Source organism: Carcharodon carcharias, chromosome 12, assembly GCF_017639515.1.
Source record: "Carcharodon carcharias isolate sCarCar2 chromosome 12, sCarCar2.pri, whole genome shotgun sequence".
NCBI lineage: Eukaryota > Metazoa > Chordata > Chondrichthyes > Lamniformes > Lamnidae > Carcharodon > Carcharodon carcharias.
This window is the reverse complement of record NC_054478.1, coordinates 56,873,215-56,891,619: the sequence shown is the minus strand read 5'-3', so window position 1 is coordinate 56,891,619 and position 18,405 is coordinate 56,873,215. Positions and strand designations below refer to the sequence as shown.

At 43.1% G+C, this 18,405-nt stretch overlaps 1 protein-coding gene across 12 annotated transcripts in view; it reads right to left on the bottom strand.

The window, feature by feature from the left end:
• The window catches only part of slc12a8 (solute carrier family 12 member 8), a 170,660-nt gene that overhangs the window by 116,483 nt on the left and 35,772 nt on the right, over positions 1 to 18,405 (bottom strand). For all 12 annotated transcript variants that reach the window (XM_041201661.1, XM_041201665.1, XM_041201663.1 and 9 more), the window contains 2 exons: positions 11,758 to 11,949; positions 798 to 1,029 (listed from right to left, as the gene is read on the bottom strand). In XM_041201661.1, coding sequence (XP_041057595.1) covers positions 798 to 1,029; positions 11,758 to 11,949 — 424 coding nt within the window. The remainder of the gene's footprint in view (positions 1 to 797; positions 1,030 to 11,757; positions 11,950 to 18,405) is intronic.

Genomic DNA, 18,405 nt, shown 5'->3' with positions numbered 1-18,405 from the left:
ACAAAATTATGAGGGGAATAGATAGAGTGGACAGGATAAAATTGTTTCCCTTGATGGAGAATTCTAGAACCAGGGGACATGGATTCAAGATAAGTGGCAGAAGGTGTAGGGGGGACATGAGGAAGAACTTTTTTATGCAGAGAGTAGTGGGTGTCTGGAATTCTCTGCCCAAGTTGGTTGTAGAGGCAGAAACTTTAAACTCTTTTAAAAAGTACTTGGATCTGCACCTTAAGTGCTGTAAGCTGCAGGGCTATGGGCCAGGTGCAGCAAGGTGGGATTAGAAAGGGTACCTGGGTGTCCTCGGGCTGGCATGGACAAGATGCGCCGAATAGCCTCCTTCTGTGCTGTAACTTTTCTATGGTTCTATGGTTCTAATGCATAGATACCTACTTCCTGTAAGTGCAATACTTTGTCATGACTTTTACAGTCACTTTGTTCATTGATTTGAAGTAAAACAGAATTAGACATGTTCAGGACCTTCGATGTGCACTCTGCATTTCATGGCATAAAGTATCTGCTATTATAATATTTCAGACTAACACCTTGTAAGCAACAAAAGGAGGAATTCCAATTAATTCTTTGCCTGCATTACTATCAGCATTTTATGAGTGCCACTGACTGGGGCACACAGCACAACATGAGCAGTAAAGATCGATCTTTCTCTTATGATTTTAGCCACAAACAGAGCCAGGATTTATCAATAATAATAAAAAACTGCGGATGCTGGAAATCCAAACATAAATCCAGGATTTATCAAACTACACACTATACTGCTGCTGACAAATGTATTTTCTTACCAGGGTCCAGGTGTGCGAAAGTGCCAATAACAAAATCCATTGTAGAAATAGCCAGCAAGGCCAATAGCAACAGCTGAAACCGAATGATCCATTTGACTCCTGCTAGGTTAATTCCCAGTAATCCCAACAGCACAGCAAGTGAAATTCCCCGGACTGCCCAGATGTTACTGAGGTTCAACAAGTCAGCAATGGATTCAGCAAAGCCAGTGATAAACATAGCACCTGCAACACACTGAAAGAGAGCATTATTTTATCTTTGTCATCAGAAGTACATCTTATTAACATTGTTTGCTGGCTTCTATGATGAGCAGTAGTCTACTAAAGCAAATAGCGTGCTAATCCTCGACCTTTTGCATTCCTAGTTATTAATCAAGACGTTCTATTACTTTAAAGGTGCTATATAAATATAAGGTGATGTTGTTATTAATGTGTGAGCTTGAAATTGCAAAGTCAGGTGACTGGTTAAGCCTCAGCTGGGACTGTGTTCAACTCTGGGCACCACAGGAAGGATGCCAAGGCCTTGGAGCAAGTGCAGAAGAGGTGAACTAGAATGACTTCGGCAATGAGGGTCTTCAGATTTGTGGAGAAGCTGGGATTGTCCTCCTTAAAGCAGAGAAGATTAAGAGAAGATTTTAAAGCTGCTCAAAATCATGAATGGTTTAGATGAGAATAAATAAGGAAAAACTGTTTCCAACAGCAGATGGGTGCATAACCAAAGGGCAGAGATTTAAGGTGATTGACAAAAAAAAAGCAGAGGTGGCATGAGGAAACATTGTTTTGCACAAGAGTCACTGTGATCTGGAAAGTACCACCTAAAAGAGTAGTGGAAGCAGATTCAATAGTAACATTCAAAAGGAAGTTGGATAAATACTTGAAGGGAAAATTTATTGAGTTTTGGGGTAAGAGCAGGGGAGGGGGATTAATTGTTAGCTTTACAAAAGTGTTGGTGCAGACATGATGGGCCACGTCCTCCTGTGTTGTATCATTCCATGACTGCCAGGAGCAGCTCTGTCAGCAGACATCCTTATTCAAATAAATGGCAACAACTACTAGCCTTACCAGCGACACCCACATCCCATGAAAGAATAAAAAAAATTAGAAGCACTGAACAGGCAGAACCTCACACTTCCCTCAGCCAATAATGCTAGTCAACAGAAGACAAAATTCAAGTGGAATAAAACTTAAGTACAATCATTGTAACCAACTCCCCTGTATTAAACTACTTCAATCCTACATGATCTGCATATCTAGTGGCCAGTAAAGATATGACAAACTCATTGATGCTGCAATTCATAGAAACAGGAAAAGAAGTCGGCCATTCAGACCTTTGTGCCTGTTCCACCATTCAATTAGATCATGGCTGCTCTGTGATGAGCTTTTACTCATGAAGAGGCTGAATACTCCATTCTTCCCTATTTAATTGTGTATGAAAGTTACAAATAGTATTGATGATTGACAAATAGTCCTGTATTTTCACCACAATGGAGAGCCTCTCCTTCATAGCGAAAATAGAGGCTAAGTCCAAAAATTTGAAGTCCCGCCCCTGAACAGAGCACCTACCATTTTCATGGGTGGGGGGCAGGAATGGGCCTGGGCTAGGAATTGCATATGCGCATTTCACGGAGCTGGCCATATAAATCAGTAGCTGCCTCCACTCAAGTCAGATTTTGGTCTTATAGATGTCTAAAACACGATGTGCACAGAGTACACCTGGAAGAGCTGGTCTGAACTGTGCTCATTTTTTTGGATTGCCAGGGTACCCCTTTCGGGAGGTATGGATCCCCTCTGGAATTTGCTTTAAACTTGTCTTAATGGCCTCAGAATTGGCAAAAACTGAATTCAAACCATCTTGCTTTGACCCAAGGATGTAGGAGGGTGGGACTGCTGGACTCACTGGGCAGTTTTTTTTGTCCCAATTGACTCATGTACCCAGGTGCCAGGAAGAATTTGAGAAGGGCGCATAGCACTTCATGCAAAGGAAGATACAAGATGGGCATGGGACCCTCGCACATAAGCGCCATAGAAGCAAGTGAACATTCACAGTCAGAAGCCAGAGGGAGGGCAAGTCAGAAGGAAGAGGGTGCCATGCACACCTGGAAGGAAGAAGAATAGAGGCAGGACAACCAGGTAATACCCTGCAGGAAGGGTGCATAGGCCTAGGACATCATACCTCAATGTGACAGAGAAGCAGTGCTGAAGGCGACAGAGGCTAAGATGTGAGGAGGTGACAGACATATATCACATGGTTCAGCAACAACTCAAGCTGCAATCCATTGACCCCCATGCCCTGCCAGTGGCTGTAAAGGTAACCATCACTTCTGTGCCTCAGGCTCTTTACAAGTCTCAGCAGAAGACCTGTCTGGTATATCTCAGTTCCCCGTCAGTAGCACACAGCTGTATTAAGGCTGTAACTAATGCCCTGTATGCTTGTGTGGGGGATCGCAGTAATGTTGTAGATTTGTTATCTCAGATGCAGAGAGCCACTGCCTTTGCCAATTCACAAGCTTCCCTCTGGTGCAGGGTGTTATTGATTGCGCCCATGTTGCTATCATGGTTCCAACTCATAATTCAGACACCTTCATCAACCAGAAGTCCTTCCACTCACTCAATTTACAGGTGGCTTGTGACCACAGCAGGATCTTCCTTCAAGCATGTGCAAGATTCTTTGGCAGCTGCCATGACTCCTTCATACTAAGGGTTCCCAACTTCCTTAGCTGTTTCAGCCACTCTTGCAGATCCATGGTAGTCTTCTAGGGAACAAGGGCCATCCTGAAAGAAGCTGGTTAATGACGCCATTTAGGACCCCTCAAACTGAGGCAGAGCACAACTCCAACAGCAGCTGTGCCATCGCAAAGAATACAATCGAACAGGGAATTGGTATTTTTAAAATGTGCTTTAGGTGCCTCAATTGCTCAGCTGGAGCCCTGCAGTATGCCCCAGCAGGGGTTTCAAGAAGAGCAATAACTTGCTGCAAGTTGCACAACATTGTGCAGTTGAGGGACATACAAATCGATGACAACGATACAATAAGCGGAGCTTCAACCTCTGAAGAGGAGGGGAATGAGGAAGATGAAGAGGAGAAGGGAGCCCTGTCCATTCTGATGTTTCCCAAATGTAGGAGGATGAGGAGGCTGCCAATGGCCGAATAGCTGGGAGACATGGCCATGTAACCCAGGGCTGATTCTGTGCAGGAGGGGATCACTGCCAGAGATGACCGTGTGCAAAATCGATTCACATAAGGCCCTCCTATCTCACAATTGCCATCATCCAGTCTCTGGTGAGCAACTTCCGAGTAAAGAACCTTTTTACATTAATGCAGCAATTACTCAGGGAAATGCCCATCTCCCACAAAGGAGAGAATCAACATCAGTGAGTTTGACTCAGTTACAATAAAATAGCAGAAACCATCACCATCATAAGCACAGGCCTCAACATATTACAAACGCACATGGTAAAAGGTCCTTCACAACCGGGTCCCCTCACATAAACCTGTAAATGAGGCACCAATGCTGCCACCTCGTCCATAATCAAACCATCCCCACAATGCTGAGAATGACATGACTTAAGACTTTATACCCTCTACATTCTGATAGAATTGTGTGTGCCAACGAACACACAAATAAGGCATATTGCACAAGGTGAGCCCACAACTGTGCAATAACAATTCCTTGAAAAACTTGCACATCATCCATTCCGACCAATTGTTCAGTTCCTGAAGTGGGTGCCATATTCAATATTCCAGGCTTCCATAAACCTCTGCTACCCTCATAAAGCACATCCTCTGCCAACAGCCATACAAATGCTGTTAATGTAGTGGGGCCGGCAGATGAACCGGAGCATTTATGGCATCTCGAGCTGCGATGCCTACACCTAGGCCAATGTATGGCAGTGCTGTGCAGATGAATGCCTTACTTCCAGCATGCATGCTCCAGATGCACCTGCTTCCCAACATCTCTTTGTGCTGTCTGATCACTTAGCCTCCCTTAAAGTCAAGTTTGGATGGACAATGAAAGCTACATGGAGCATCTCAGTGCTTGAGCCTTTGAACACTGGATCCTTGTGATAGACGACAGAAGGTAGAAGCCCTCCAGCACCTCACAAATATGGTCAAACCCTTGTTCCTGAAGATTTGACCTCAAGACGGACCTCAGTATACCACCTTCATTATCACTGGTAAGAACGCCCTTCATAATGTTACCAATCTTTTGGCGTTCTGCAATGTACAAACACACAGTGAGTTATCTACAAGTGTGTGTAAATATATTCAAAAAGTGCTCAAATGTTATATATGCAATGTGAAAAGTGTAACCATGGTGAACCCATTAGTGGTATAGGCAAGACCCTGTGCTCTCACACACTCCTATGAAATGCACCGCCCCCGCCACCACCTGGTGTTGCCTCGGAAGAGGTAAAGGAAAACTGCTCATTTCTCAGTCTATAGGGCAATAGGGAGCCTGGTGGCCAACTCTGTCATGCAGGCACCTATTGGGGACGCCCTTCAGACTGTGGCCTCTGCACGGGCAGCTGCGGTCACTGGCACATGTGGAGCAGAAGATGACTCTGGCAGAGGGGCTGGGGAGGCGGAAGATGAAGAATGAGGGTGCTGGGAAGCTCTCATTACCTTCAACCTCTTCAGTGACCTACATCATCCTGGGTTGGCCTTCAGGTAGGGTTGATGGGACTGGCTGCTGGTGCGCAGCAACCAGCAACCATTCCAGCAACCGCTGTGCCAACTATGGGACTGTACTGTTAAGGGTATGCAACTCCTCATATATTACATGGAAGTCAGTTCTCATAATCTGAGCAGACTGATCCAGGCTACTGAGGGAGGCTTGCGCCCTTTTGTGGCCGAGATGCTGCGTGCACCCACTTCGAGTACTGCTGTTTCTCTATGAGAGTTGCCAATCTCTCATGGTCGGAGCTCATGCAGTTGAGCCCCCGGGACAATGTGGAGCTCATGATGGGGATGGACTCCTCCATTCGCACTCAAGAGCTCCCACTGCCTTACGGAACTCCGCCAGATGTTCATACATCTACTGCTGATTGTCCAAATATTGTGTCCCAAACGGGGATTCCTGAGGCTCCATGTTTCTGCCCAGTGATTTCCATCCCTCTGCCAAGGAGAGACTGACTCTAACATCTCCTCCTGCACTCTGGTGTACTAACTTTCACCCTGTGACACCAACTCTACACATGCACTACGTCTCTCCAAAGTGCTTGTATCTGAGCTGGCGATGTGAGCTATTATGATGTGACACTGCCTCCTCCTGATGACCAAGAGATGATCTGGCCCAAGGGGGTGAAGGAGCAGAGCTGGAATCTGTGTGAGCCACGAAATTTAGGTATAGCCCTTCTCATCATGAGATAATGCTCTGGTGCACACCACTGCCATAACCATGCCCACACTGTCCAATGCAACCCCATCGTTTCGCTCCCTCTCATGCCAATGTCCCCTTGTGCTCAGGGAAGTGACAGCATGACCTCCACATTGCCACCATGTTCCAAGGTGCCTTTATTCACCATCACCAACAGAAAGCTGCTCAGAAACATTGGCAATCTCCATAACCATTGTTCAACCAAGTGAATTATTCTCAACCAGGCTGTCCCACCCCCAGTCCAGGCCATTGCCTTAGCGTCATTCACCCTTTTTGACTGCAATGACAATATGATTTCATGTTAGCCTGATATATGGTGCATGCAGGAATATTTTTCTTCACTGTGTCTGTGCATCACAGTGCTCACTCACATGTGTTCTGTGTGCACCTACATGAGAAGCTTACACATACAATCCTCATTGCTGAAGCAGAGGCATGTACCAAGTCTCACTCTTAAGCAGCAAATGTGACCCTTCTCTTGGAGCTCCATGTGGACGAGCCAAGCCACTCACCTTGCCATAATACAGCAGGTCATTGAACCTTTTCCTGCACTGAATCCATGAGCGCTGATGGTTTCCTGCTGCGCTTACCACAGCCGCTATTTGAATCCAGACCTTCTTGGTTGTTGTAGGTGGGTTATGCCAGCCAGCAAGCCGGTCTTCTCCTCTATACCTCTTCCACCAAGAGGTCCTGATCAGAAAAGCGTGGGGCAGCTGGACTCATCCTCTCCCCCACATCTCCTCTGTCATTCTATCAATAAAAATGTAAGGCAAAAGGCATTGTGAGCCATTCAGATTACAATGCTCTCATTCATTTTTATATGCTCACATGCAGTAACTATTTTCACTATACCATCAATGATTACTAGGAAGATTTGGTGGAGAAAATGGATCTGCACAAATACTTGGTGCCATGTATGTTTCAGCTGTAACTCCAAAGCATGCTGTGCCCTACGATTACTGACAGCCCTACTGGTTTACTCCCCCTTAAGTCACATTGTTATTCCATGCCAGTGTGCAGATCTGAGGGGTCTGGTCGAGGCTCAGCTGTGTGGACAATTCCTGATAGATGGGTGGCAAGAGGGCAAGTAGATGGGATAATGACCATGGCACTGTTCACCAATCAGAGTCCACTTGCCAATCAAACAGCACATTCTTCTCATACAGTATATGTTGTTTCCCCTGACATTGGTATTTTTTTGCAAATTGTCCTGATGAGTGTAAGACGAAAAGCTTTGACAAAAAATCTCTTTTTTCAGCAATGTTTTTCATTCATCCACTGAGTCTTGGCAACTAACTACCTGGCTGCAGAATATCTGTTCCAGGTAGTGGTGGCAAAACGATGCCATATCCATGACTGTGTCTTGTAGTCCACTCCATGGTTTCAGTGCTCCAGCACAGTACATTGCGAATAGACAGCAACAATGACATTTTTTTCTCAGGGAAAGCCCATGATGGGCCATCTGTTCCAGCATAAGCTAACAGTTGGACAACATTTACAGAATTCTCACTCAAATGACAAGTCAATGACGTCTCCTCTGAGGTATAGGGACTTTACCATGGATGACCAACTTCTCAAATTGGGCCTGAGGGCCCACATTTTATCTGTACCCAAGTCACCCAACCCATGCTGGGCTTACCCCCAACCACTCCCTATTTCTGGGGTTGCCGGCCCCAATCCTAATATAGCCCATCTCCCCTGCCCCCCACGACCTCCGGACCTAAAATCTGAGGTTCAGTTTTTAGAAGTCGGGTTCAGGGAATTAGGACTTCTCCTGACCGTGCACACCAGACATGCGGATGAAATCTAGTATCAGAAAGCCAAGGATTGCTTTATATGTTCTACATTAGCATTATGCTCCAAAGCCTCCCCATTACTACAATCAATTGGCAGCTTGGGCTGGTAAAGATAACTTCAGTTACATGAATAGTTTGGAGAAACTGTGGTTGTCCTAGAGAAGGAGGAGAGGAGATTTAATAGTACTGTTCAAAATGATGAGTGGTCTAGACAGAGTAGATAGAGAGAAATTATTCCCATTTGGAAAGGATTGAGAACAAAGGACACAGGCTTCAAAAATCATTGGCAAAAGAACCAAAGACGATATGAGGAAAAGCATTTTTTTAAACAAATTAAATAGTCATGATCTGGAATGCACTGCCTGGAAAGGTGGTGGATGCAGATGATTCAATAGTGGCTTTCAAAACAGAATTCAAGTGAAGGGAAGACATTTTGTAGAGCTACAGGGATAGGGTGGGGGAATGAAACTAGCTAAATTTCTCTTGCATGAGAACTGACATGTGCTTGCTGAACTGAGTGTCTCTTTCTGTTCCAAAATTCTAAGGTTCGTCACAAAGAAAAATGGAAGAAAATCCTTTTATTGTTAGTTTATTTATTCAACGCTGCAACTCAGCTATCAGCTCTCAGCTGTGAGTTAAAGGTATAAATCATAGTGATTATCCTACTCGTTTCCTGTTAAAGTTCAATTGTTCATTTCATATACTTAAAAAAACAGACTGGTTTAAGATCAAAATGTCAAATGGGTTTCTTCCTTTGATCTATACAACATAACCGCTGACACAAAAATATAGGTACAAAACAAAGAACTTGTATTTTTTTTTGAACAGAAATAAGCTAAGACAAATACTAAAACTAAACTTTGGCTCAGATCTTTGCCCTCGGGTTAAAAGCAGAGGGTCAGGATATTTTCCAGCTTCACCAAACTGACCCAGGAAAAAGAGATCCAGAAGATTGTATTTTCATTCTGGGGGTTGGGCAGGATTAGAAGTCAGCCACATTGCCCCAGAGTGAGTGAGGAGGCTGTTGGGTGCAAAAACTGGCTGGGCGGAAGGCCTGTCTCTATATTCCATAAATGGTTAAAATAAAATGGCCCTCCAGCCCTCACCCATTCCCACACACTTCGCATGCCAACATGTGCCACCTCATGCCCCCACCCATTCCCCCTAGCTCCCCATATCACCATGCACCTTATGTCCCTCTGCACACTCCCATAGCCCCTCATACTCCCATGCCACCCTATGCCCTGCCACCCACCACTATGGCCCCTCATACACTCTATGCCAACCTATACTGTGCACACCCCCATGGCTCTTTATATCCCCTTCATGCCAACTCATGCCAGCCTATGTCCCCCACCCACTACCCTTTTCTCTTAACCCCCCTCCATGCCAACTCACCTGGTATCCACCATGGGCAAACCTCATGAGCCTTGCTGGCATAAAATAAATTTATGTGTCAGTTGATGACGTCAGTATTAAAAAAAGAAATCAATACATTGAATTGTTAAAAGAAATCAATACATTGAAATTCCTTCAACTAATCTCTTATGAAAACAAACATTTCTACTCTATAACCACTTGGAGCTGTCAATCAAACTTCTCACTTAATAGGCACACCCTTGTGATAATGTTAGGTTGTAATATCAGTCATGCAGCATAAATCCTATAATGATAACCCTCAGGCTTATGTCAACAGAATAAAATAACACCCACTGTTTTTTTTAAACTCCACACTTAAAAAAAAATAAAGCCCAGCAGAGTTAAATCCCTTGGCAGCTTTGACAGTTCCAATGAGCGTTAACAATTCTTTTGCAGCTTGACAGTTCTTTGGCAGCTTGAAAGTTCCAATGAGTTAATTTTAACAACCCACCCAAAGGATACCTAACCTACCCTAAATGGTGCCTTACCTTTCCCAAAGGTGTCCCCGGAACCAGATCCAAAAGGGTACCTTACCTCTCCAAAAGGGTACCCTGACTATCCAAACGAATCCACAAGGTTCAGACCTGCTCCTTTTAATTCTACTCTACATACTTCTTCACACCTACCTCACCAGGATCACAGGAGTAGAAGCAGCTGCTGATTTGTATGGGCAGCAGCCTCCAGGAACCATGGTTTTTTTTTATTCATTCATGGGATGTGGGCTTCGCTAGCTGGGCCAGCATTTATTGACCAATTCTAGTTGCCCTTGGGAAGATGGTGGTGAGCTGCCTTCTTGAACCGCTGTAGTCCATGTGGTGTAGGTACACCCACAGTGCTGTTAGGGAGGCAGTTCCAGGATTTTGACCCAGTGACATTGAAGGAACAGCGATATATTTCCAAGTCAGGATGGTGAGATACTTGGAGGGGAACTTCCAGGTGGTGGTGTTCCATCTCTCTGCTACCCTTGTCATTCTAGAAGATAGTGGTCGTGGGTTTTGAAGGTGCTGTCTAAGGAGCCTTGGTGAATTCCTGCAGTGCATCTTGCATATGGTACATACTGCTGCTATTGTGTGTCGGTGGTGGAGGGAGTGAATGTTTTTGGACGTGATGCCAATCAAGTGGGCTGCTTTGTCTTGGATGGTGTCAAGCTCCTTGAGTGTTGTGGGAGCTGCACTCATCGAGGCAAATGGGAAGCATTCCATCACGCTCCTGACTTGTGCCTTGTAGATGATGGACAGGCTTTGGGGAATCAGGAGGTGAGTTACTCGTTGCATGTTTTCTAGCCTCTGACCTGCTCTTGTAGCCACAGTATTTATATGGCTAGTCCAGTTCAGTTTCTGGTCAATGGTAACCCCCCCGGGATGTTGATAGTGATTCAGTAATGGTAATGCTACTGAATGTCAAGGGGCGATATTTGGGTTCTCTCTTGTTGGAGATGGTTATTGCCTGACACTTGTGAGGCGCGAATGTTACTTGCCAATTGTCAGCCCTAGCCTGGATATTGTCAAGGTCTTGTTGCATTTGAACATGGACTGCTTTGTAGGTGGGGGGAATGGGAATGGGTTGTAAATTTACAACCCATCCCCAATCCCCTCACCTACGAAAATGGTAGAAGCCAGAAACAGGATGGAACTTCCAGATTCTGGCCTCTGCTGGCATTTTCACACAAAAAAATTCAGGCCTCTGTTAGGAAGGTAGCATTACATGTACCTACTAAAGTAGTTTCCCTGCAAATAAACTTGCAGATGGTCCAGCAGTTGCTGTTGGATTTTCCAACTATGATTTGAATCACTATATTGGCAGAGAATTCCTGTTTGAATAATCCTCTTGCACAAAGGATGTGCCATAAGTGGACTTTAACGTTAAGTGGTTGCTAGCATTGCTGGGAGTTCAATAGCAAACCTGCGTAAATGACCAGATACCATCTACAGGATTTGCACACAGAATGAGGTAGTTTACTTGAAGGCTGACACCAGTATGATCAGTATAAGGCAACCTTCATGTTGTAACGTATTATAAATTGTCACTTCCTTTTCTGCGCCTTTTGTTTCATTTTTAAAATCTTGGACCTCACTTCAATTCAATTTGTCTAGCCAGCAGCTGCTAAATTCAAATCCACAACTGGTCTAGAATTCCTCCAGGCATATCCCCAAATCCCAGATTGATCACTGTCATTATTTTGGAATATTGGGAGCCACTACTTCTGTGACAAAGAAGTGAAAGGTTAAGACACTATTCCCATAGAATTCAGTGATTTGATGGTCAAATTCAATTTCACATTTTTCATAGAATTGCCATAAAATCTCAGAACAGAGGCAAGCAGAGGCAGAGAATTCTAAAATGGTTCATAAAATCCGAAGTCTTGATTACCTGTCCAAATACGTAGAGAAATCCAAAAGTTCCTCCTACTCGACCTCCCAGAACTGTAGAAAGCATAGAATATACTCCACCATTTCCAAGACTGCACCTCTCCCACACGCCAATTCCAGATAAAACTGTCACCAGAGCAACCAAGACAACCAGGGTCACCATAAACATTCCCAGTAGAACACCTGTATTTCCCTAAGATTGAAAAACTACAATAGTCAGTAATTTGATATCATTCAGAGATCTCATGATAAAGTGAAGCATACCTCAGCAATAGATACATATTAACTTTGTTAAAATCACATGGATATTCCTCTGGAACTATGGGTAGCATCTCTCTTTAGATGTAAAATCATTGGCTTGCAGACAAACAATTCTCCTCAAAGACAATATAGAAATGCTAACCCATTGGTCAGTCATGTGCCTGTGCTAAGAGGTAGTTGGCAGGAATGCAAATGCAGGTACCTCATTTCTAAAGATCAGCCATGATTGAACTGAATCATGGATCAGGCTCGAGGAGCTGAATGGCCTACTTCCTATGTTCTTAATGTACAGTGAGCAGTGATAACTTTGGTAGAGCTCATGAGCACTGTACCCCGCGTAAATCATAGGTATGAAAAGATTTTTATTCCTGTTTCTAAAGATGCAGCAAATAGGCATCACAATAATTATAGGGAAAATAATACTCATAGGCTAAAATCTTCGGGTCAGCGAGCGGGGGCGGGGCCCGCTTGCCAATGCATAAAATTACACCACGTGTCACTCAGATCTTGGGTTCGGTGGGCAAGCACTGGAGTTGGCTGTGCGCCCGCCGAACTGTCAAAGGCCTATTAAGGCCATTTAAACAGCAATTAAACTAATTAACTGAGCGAAAATAAAAGCAAAAAACTGCGGATGCTGGAAATCCAAAACAAAAACAAAAATAAAAATACCTGGAAAAACTCAGCAAGTCTGACAGCATCTGCGGAGAGGAACACAGTTAATGTTTCGAGTCCATATGACTCTTCAACAGAACTAAGGAAAAATAGAAAATAAGTGGAATATAAGCTGGTTTAAGGGAGGGTGAGACAGGTAGAGCTGGATAGAGGGCCAGTCTTGAGCTGCCCATCCAACCTTAAGGATGGTGTAAAGGCGAAGAGCCCAGGCAGCCTTCACATTTATCATGTCACGGATGGGATGGGGTTTCATGAAGGTTTTTAAACTTTAATAAAAATTTTTAATAAAGTTCATAGACATGTCCCAGCTCATGTGACACTGAACAGAACTGTTGAAGAGTCATACGGACTCGAAACGTTAACTATGTTCCTCTCCACAGATGCTGTCAGACCTGCTGAGTTTTTCCAGATATTTTTGTTTTTGTTTTGGATTTCCAGCATCCACAGTTTTTTGCTTTTATCTTAAGTTTATTTTTAACCTTGGTGAGACCACATTTGGAATGCCTCCTGCAAAAATTATATATCATTATATAATAGAAGAGATATAGAGGCACTGCAAAAAAGATTTACAAGCATGATATCCGAAATGTGAGGATATACCTATTAGAAAAGATGAACAGGCTTGGTCTCTTTCTATTTAAAAGTGAAGGCTGAGAAATGATTTAATAGAGATCTTCAAAATTATGAAGGGTTATGCTAGGTTGTTTCCACTTGTGGGCAAGAGCAAAACTAGGGGCTATCAATGTAAGATAGTCACCAAGAAATCAAATAGGGAATTCAAGAGAAACTTACCCAGATAGTGGAGAGAATGTGAAACACCCTAGCACAGGGAGTAGTTAAGGCAAATAGTATAGATGCATTTAAAGGGATGCTAGATAAGCATGTAAGGTAGAAACAAATAGAGGGTTATGCTGGTAGTTAAATGAGGAAGGTTAGTATGATGAGGGAGGCTTGAGTGGAGCATAAATGTCAGCAAGTGCCCTGTTTCTGCACTGCATAGTCCATGTAATTCTGTTACCTCTTGTCTTTTTGCATCATTGCAGCTTTTCAAGCAGTTCGGGTCACTCTTGTCATCTTACATCTTTCATAACTAACCTAAATACCACCGCAAACCAGTGCTTATGATGCTATATCTTTCTTTACCCGTATAATTTTTTGAAGGTGTACTTAAAAACTCTCATTTCATGTTTTATATCGTTTTATATCGAAGTATAATGGAAACATGACAAGTCCCACGAAATGATCTAGAAATATGTGATTTCTCAGTAAAATCCAGCTTCACTTGCAATGTCTCTGGTCAGCGACTTGGTTACAGAGCACATCTCTGTGAGGTCCCAAAGTTGCGACTGCCATTTTTTAAAAAAAGTTAAGTATTAATTATTAAGATTAAAGACACTGAACTGGGTGACGTGGGGTGTGGTCAGAGTTGTAACATCACCTTTCTCTCTTTGGACACGGGCCCTACAACAGCCCTAGAAATTTTCAAATTCCTACATGCTCCCTCCAATCCACTAACACAAAAATTCTTACTGTTTTTTTGTCCCTCACTATTGTTGGCCCCTCATTTGGTTACTACAGTCCTGCCCTCTCTATTCAGTTCTCTCCAATCTTTCTAATTAAAAAAAACCCCCTAAAACATGTTTCTCTTTCACTTGTGCCTTTCACTTTCCAACCTACTCTTTATTTTTAAACCTTCCCCTCCTGCTTAGCATTCACTGTTCTGTACTCTTCAATTCAAATCACTTTGAGGTTTGTCCCCGCATAAAGAGTACTGTAGAATTTCAAACTTTCAATTGGCGCTAAAAGACCAGCAGAACTGGACTGTTCACTAAGTACCCATTATTCTGCATGACCACATCCATTTGTTATATTAAATTGTTCCAAGCTATTGCAAATTAAAATGATGATTTAAAATGATCATTAACCTGATCATTGAAATCTTTACATTTTGGGCAATGTATATATAATATATACATATAGGTATATATAATACACATATAAAATATATATAGTCAGACAAGGATCTTTATTTTTTTTAATTCATTAACAGGATATGGGCATTGCTGGCTAAGCCAGCATTTATCACCCATCTCTACTTGCCCTTGAGAAGATAGTGGTGGTGAGTGCCTTCTTGAACCACTGCAGTCCCTGTGCTGTAGGTACATTGTTAGCTTTAATCATATGTTTGTATTAACTTCAGCTGTCATATTTTGATGTGATAATTGTTACTGCACTGTAGGTAAGTGTATTGTTAATGCTTTAAGCTGGAGCCCATGGGCTAGGTATCATTCCAGCTGTCTCAGGCAATAGCGACTGTTGGGGAGGGCAGGTCCTTCTTTAACACATGTGGAAATATTTCTGAACATCCTTTGTAAAGCATTTTTAGATGCAGTCATATAGTTTTTGTAAAGAGCTCTGACTGTTAGAGATTAAATAAGCCACTAATTAGATTTATAAACCACCTGTCAATATACGTTCATTTGTTTTTGAAAAAGCAACCCATGATTTTTAGACCAAATTTCTTGATTTGTTTTTTAAAGAGATTGTCTCTTAAAAACATGTCCCAGTTCATGTGACAGAGGCACATGAGCTGTGACAGGATTTTTATTCAAAAATAAAGTTTTTATTTAATGTTTCTTTGCTTTAGGAAACCTCATCCCACTCGCACAGATACAGGCTATTTGGCCCACTAGGTACATGCCAGTGTTTCTGCTCCACACAAGCCTCCTCCGCCCTACTTTATCTAATCCCATCAATTATCCCTCTATTCCTTTCTTCCTCATTGTTTATGTAACTTTCCCTGAAATGCATCTGTGCCATTCGTCTTAATTGCTTCTTGAGGTAGCGAGTTTCATATCCTAGTTACTCAGTAAATGAGATTTCTCCAGAAATTCCGATCAGATTTATTAGCGACTACCTTACATTTATGGCCTCTGGTTCTGCTCTTGCCCACAAGTGGAAACATATTCTATACATCTGCCCTATCAAATCCTTTCATAATCTTAAAGATCTCTATCAGGTCACCTTTATCTGTTCTACAGAAAAGAGACCTAGCTGGTTCAATCTTTCTGTCTGTCAGACATATAGGGCAGGATTTTGCCCTTGGCGGGGGTGCTCGGCGGGGGCGGGGGTGGGCAGGGATGGTCGGGAAGCCGCCCACCACCCGCGATCAGCATCGCACCGTGATTTTATGTGGACAGGCCAATTAAGGCCCGCCCAGCATGGAATGTGAGTGGCATGAGGTTTCATAAAAAGTGCAAAGACCGCTTGCCGTTTTCGCCTGCCTGTCAACCATAAGGTTGGACGGGCAGCCTAAATTTGAATTTACTTATCTTTTTAATGGCCTTATTAGGCCTTTTAATTGTCTGGCGCGCACCTGCCGAACAAAATATTGCTGGACTATACGATGACGTCGAGATGCTCGTCTGACATCATTGCGCGTCATTTTACACTCAGCTGGGTTGGGCGCGTCCACCGAGCTCAAAACTTTGCCTATTTTAAAGCCATAGTAATTAACATATAATAATCCATGGCTTAATTTTTAGCGCAATTTAAAGAAATTCAGGTTCATATTACATGTCAGAGACTTTGGCTATAGGAAGTATATTTTAAACAACTATATTTAATATTTATTGCATTTACACGCTGATGTTCAGCAAAGCAATTGAAAGGATATCACATTATGTTAAATACATACCAAAGAACTATGGTCATGGTATCTGAATTATGTGGGGATTCATTAAAACTAGCAAAGCAAACCAAAATGTTTAATTCCAAGATTACTGAAGCCATCAACTTTCATCCTTCATACAACAGAAACTAAAGAGGATGCGAAGCAACCATTCAGACATCTTGCCTTTTCATTAAAAACTGCAAGGATAAATAATTGAATATTGGATATAAAAACTCCATTATTATATTAACAGGGGAAGTACTAAATTAATATATTTCAGATTTTTACTACTATCCCCCTTCACACTTGACAAAAGTCAAAAAGCGGTGCTAAAGATTCAAATGTTACTTTAACAAGTGAGCGGAACTCATGGGTTTTTTTTGTCACTGAGAACCATCTGATCAGCTGCTGCTGCCAGATCATTCCCATCCTCTTGTCCACAAATACACTGTCTCTCTCCATCCTTCATAATCTTGATCTCAACCAAGTGAGACTGCCTTTACTTTGTTCAACTCTTATCTATCCAGTCATAACCAGAGACTCTCCTGCAACGTTTCTCCTTACTTCCACACTGTTAGCTTTGGAAGCTGCTAAACACCTATCCTTGCTCCCCTCCTAATGCTCATCCAAATGTTTCCCTTTGATAGCATCATTCAAAGACATAACACCAAGTTCTGCATGTAAGCTGATGCCACCCAGCTCTGGCCTATTATGCATTCCGCAATCTAATTTCTACACCATTGGCAGTCATGCTTTCAGTCATTTAAGCCCTAAGATCTGGAATTCCCTATCTATTTGTCTCTATATTTTTCTCTCTTCCTTCAAGATGCTCGTAAAGTCTAAATCTTTGGCCAAGCATTTACTAATCCCTTCTAAAAGCTCCTTTTTTGGCTTCATGTGAATTTTTGCCTGATTCTGCTCCTGTGAAAGCCTTTAGGACAATTTCTACATTATTGGTACTATACAAATACAAAATAATGTTTGTCAGGCTCCTTCAAGTTCTTTAGTACGTGCATTTGTAGACAGCAGGCACCAGTTGAAATTCCTTATAATGGCAAACTGTCTAATTGCCCACCATTTAAAGCTAATACATGTGGCAGAATTTTGTATTTGGCGTGTAGGGGCGGGACCGACACACCGGAACGTAAAATGACGCGCGATGACATCGGGCGTGCGTCCCGACATCAACGCACTGTCTCACGCTATTTCGTTTGGTAGGCACACCCACTGATAATTGAAAGGCCATCAACGTACTAATTAAGTCCAAGCTTACGCTGCCTGTCCAATCTAACGGTTAGCGGGAAGGCGACAAGGCCAAACGACCTTTGCGTTTTTTAGGAAACATCACCCATGAGCGGGATGAGGTTTCCTAAAGCTAATACTGATTATATAAAAACTTTATTTTGAAAATAAAAACATGTCCTATCTCGTGTGACACAGATATGTTTCATTAAATTTTTAGTGTTTTTAACAATGGGCAGAATTTTTCTGTTGGTGAGCTGGAGGCGGGGCCCGCTCGCCGACGCAAAAATGACGCGGGATGACGTTGGCAGGAACCCCCAACGTCATCCCGCCCCATTTAAGGTTGGCAGGCAGGCCAGGAACCCAGGTGGGCTTCTGAAAAAACATGAAACCTCATCCACTGGCGGGATGAGGTTTCATGTCTGTTTTAAAAAGTTTAATAAAGTTTCTGTGCTTTTTACTAACATGTCCCATCTTGTGTGACATTGTCACATGAGGGGGATATGTTAATAATTTTTTTATTTTGCTATTTTTGAAATTTATAAACCTTTCACCGATCTCCCTGAGGCAGCACTTAGTCTCAGGCGCATGCACTTAAGAGCGCACTTTGACAGTTGGGGAATCCCTCCCCGCCCGCACAGGAAGCGCACAGCGCTTCCCGTCGGGCGGCCCACCCACTTAAAATGGCGGCGGGGCCCGTTTCGGTGGCGGCAATCAGCTGCCCGCCTGCCGCCAAGCCAGTGGGGCCCACCCGCCCATTAAGGTCAAAATTCTGTCCAATGTCTTTAAAAAGCGTTTCAA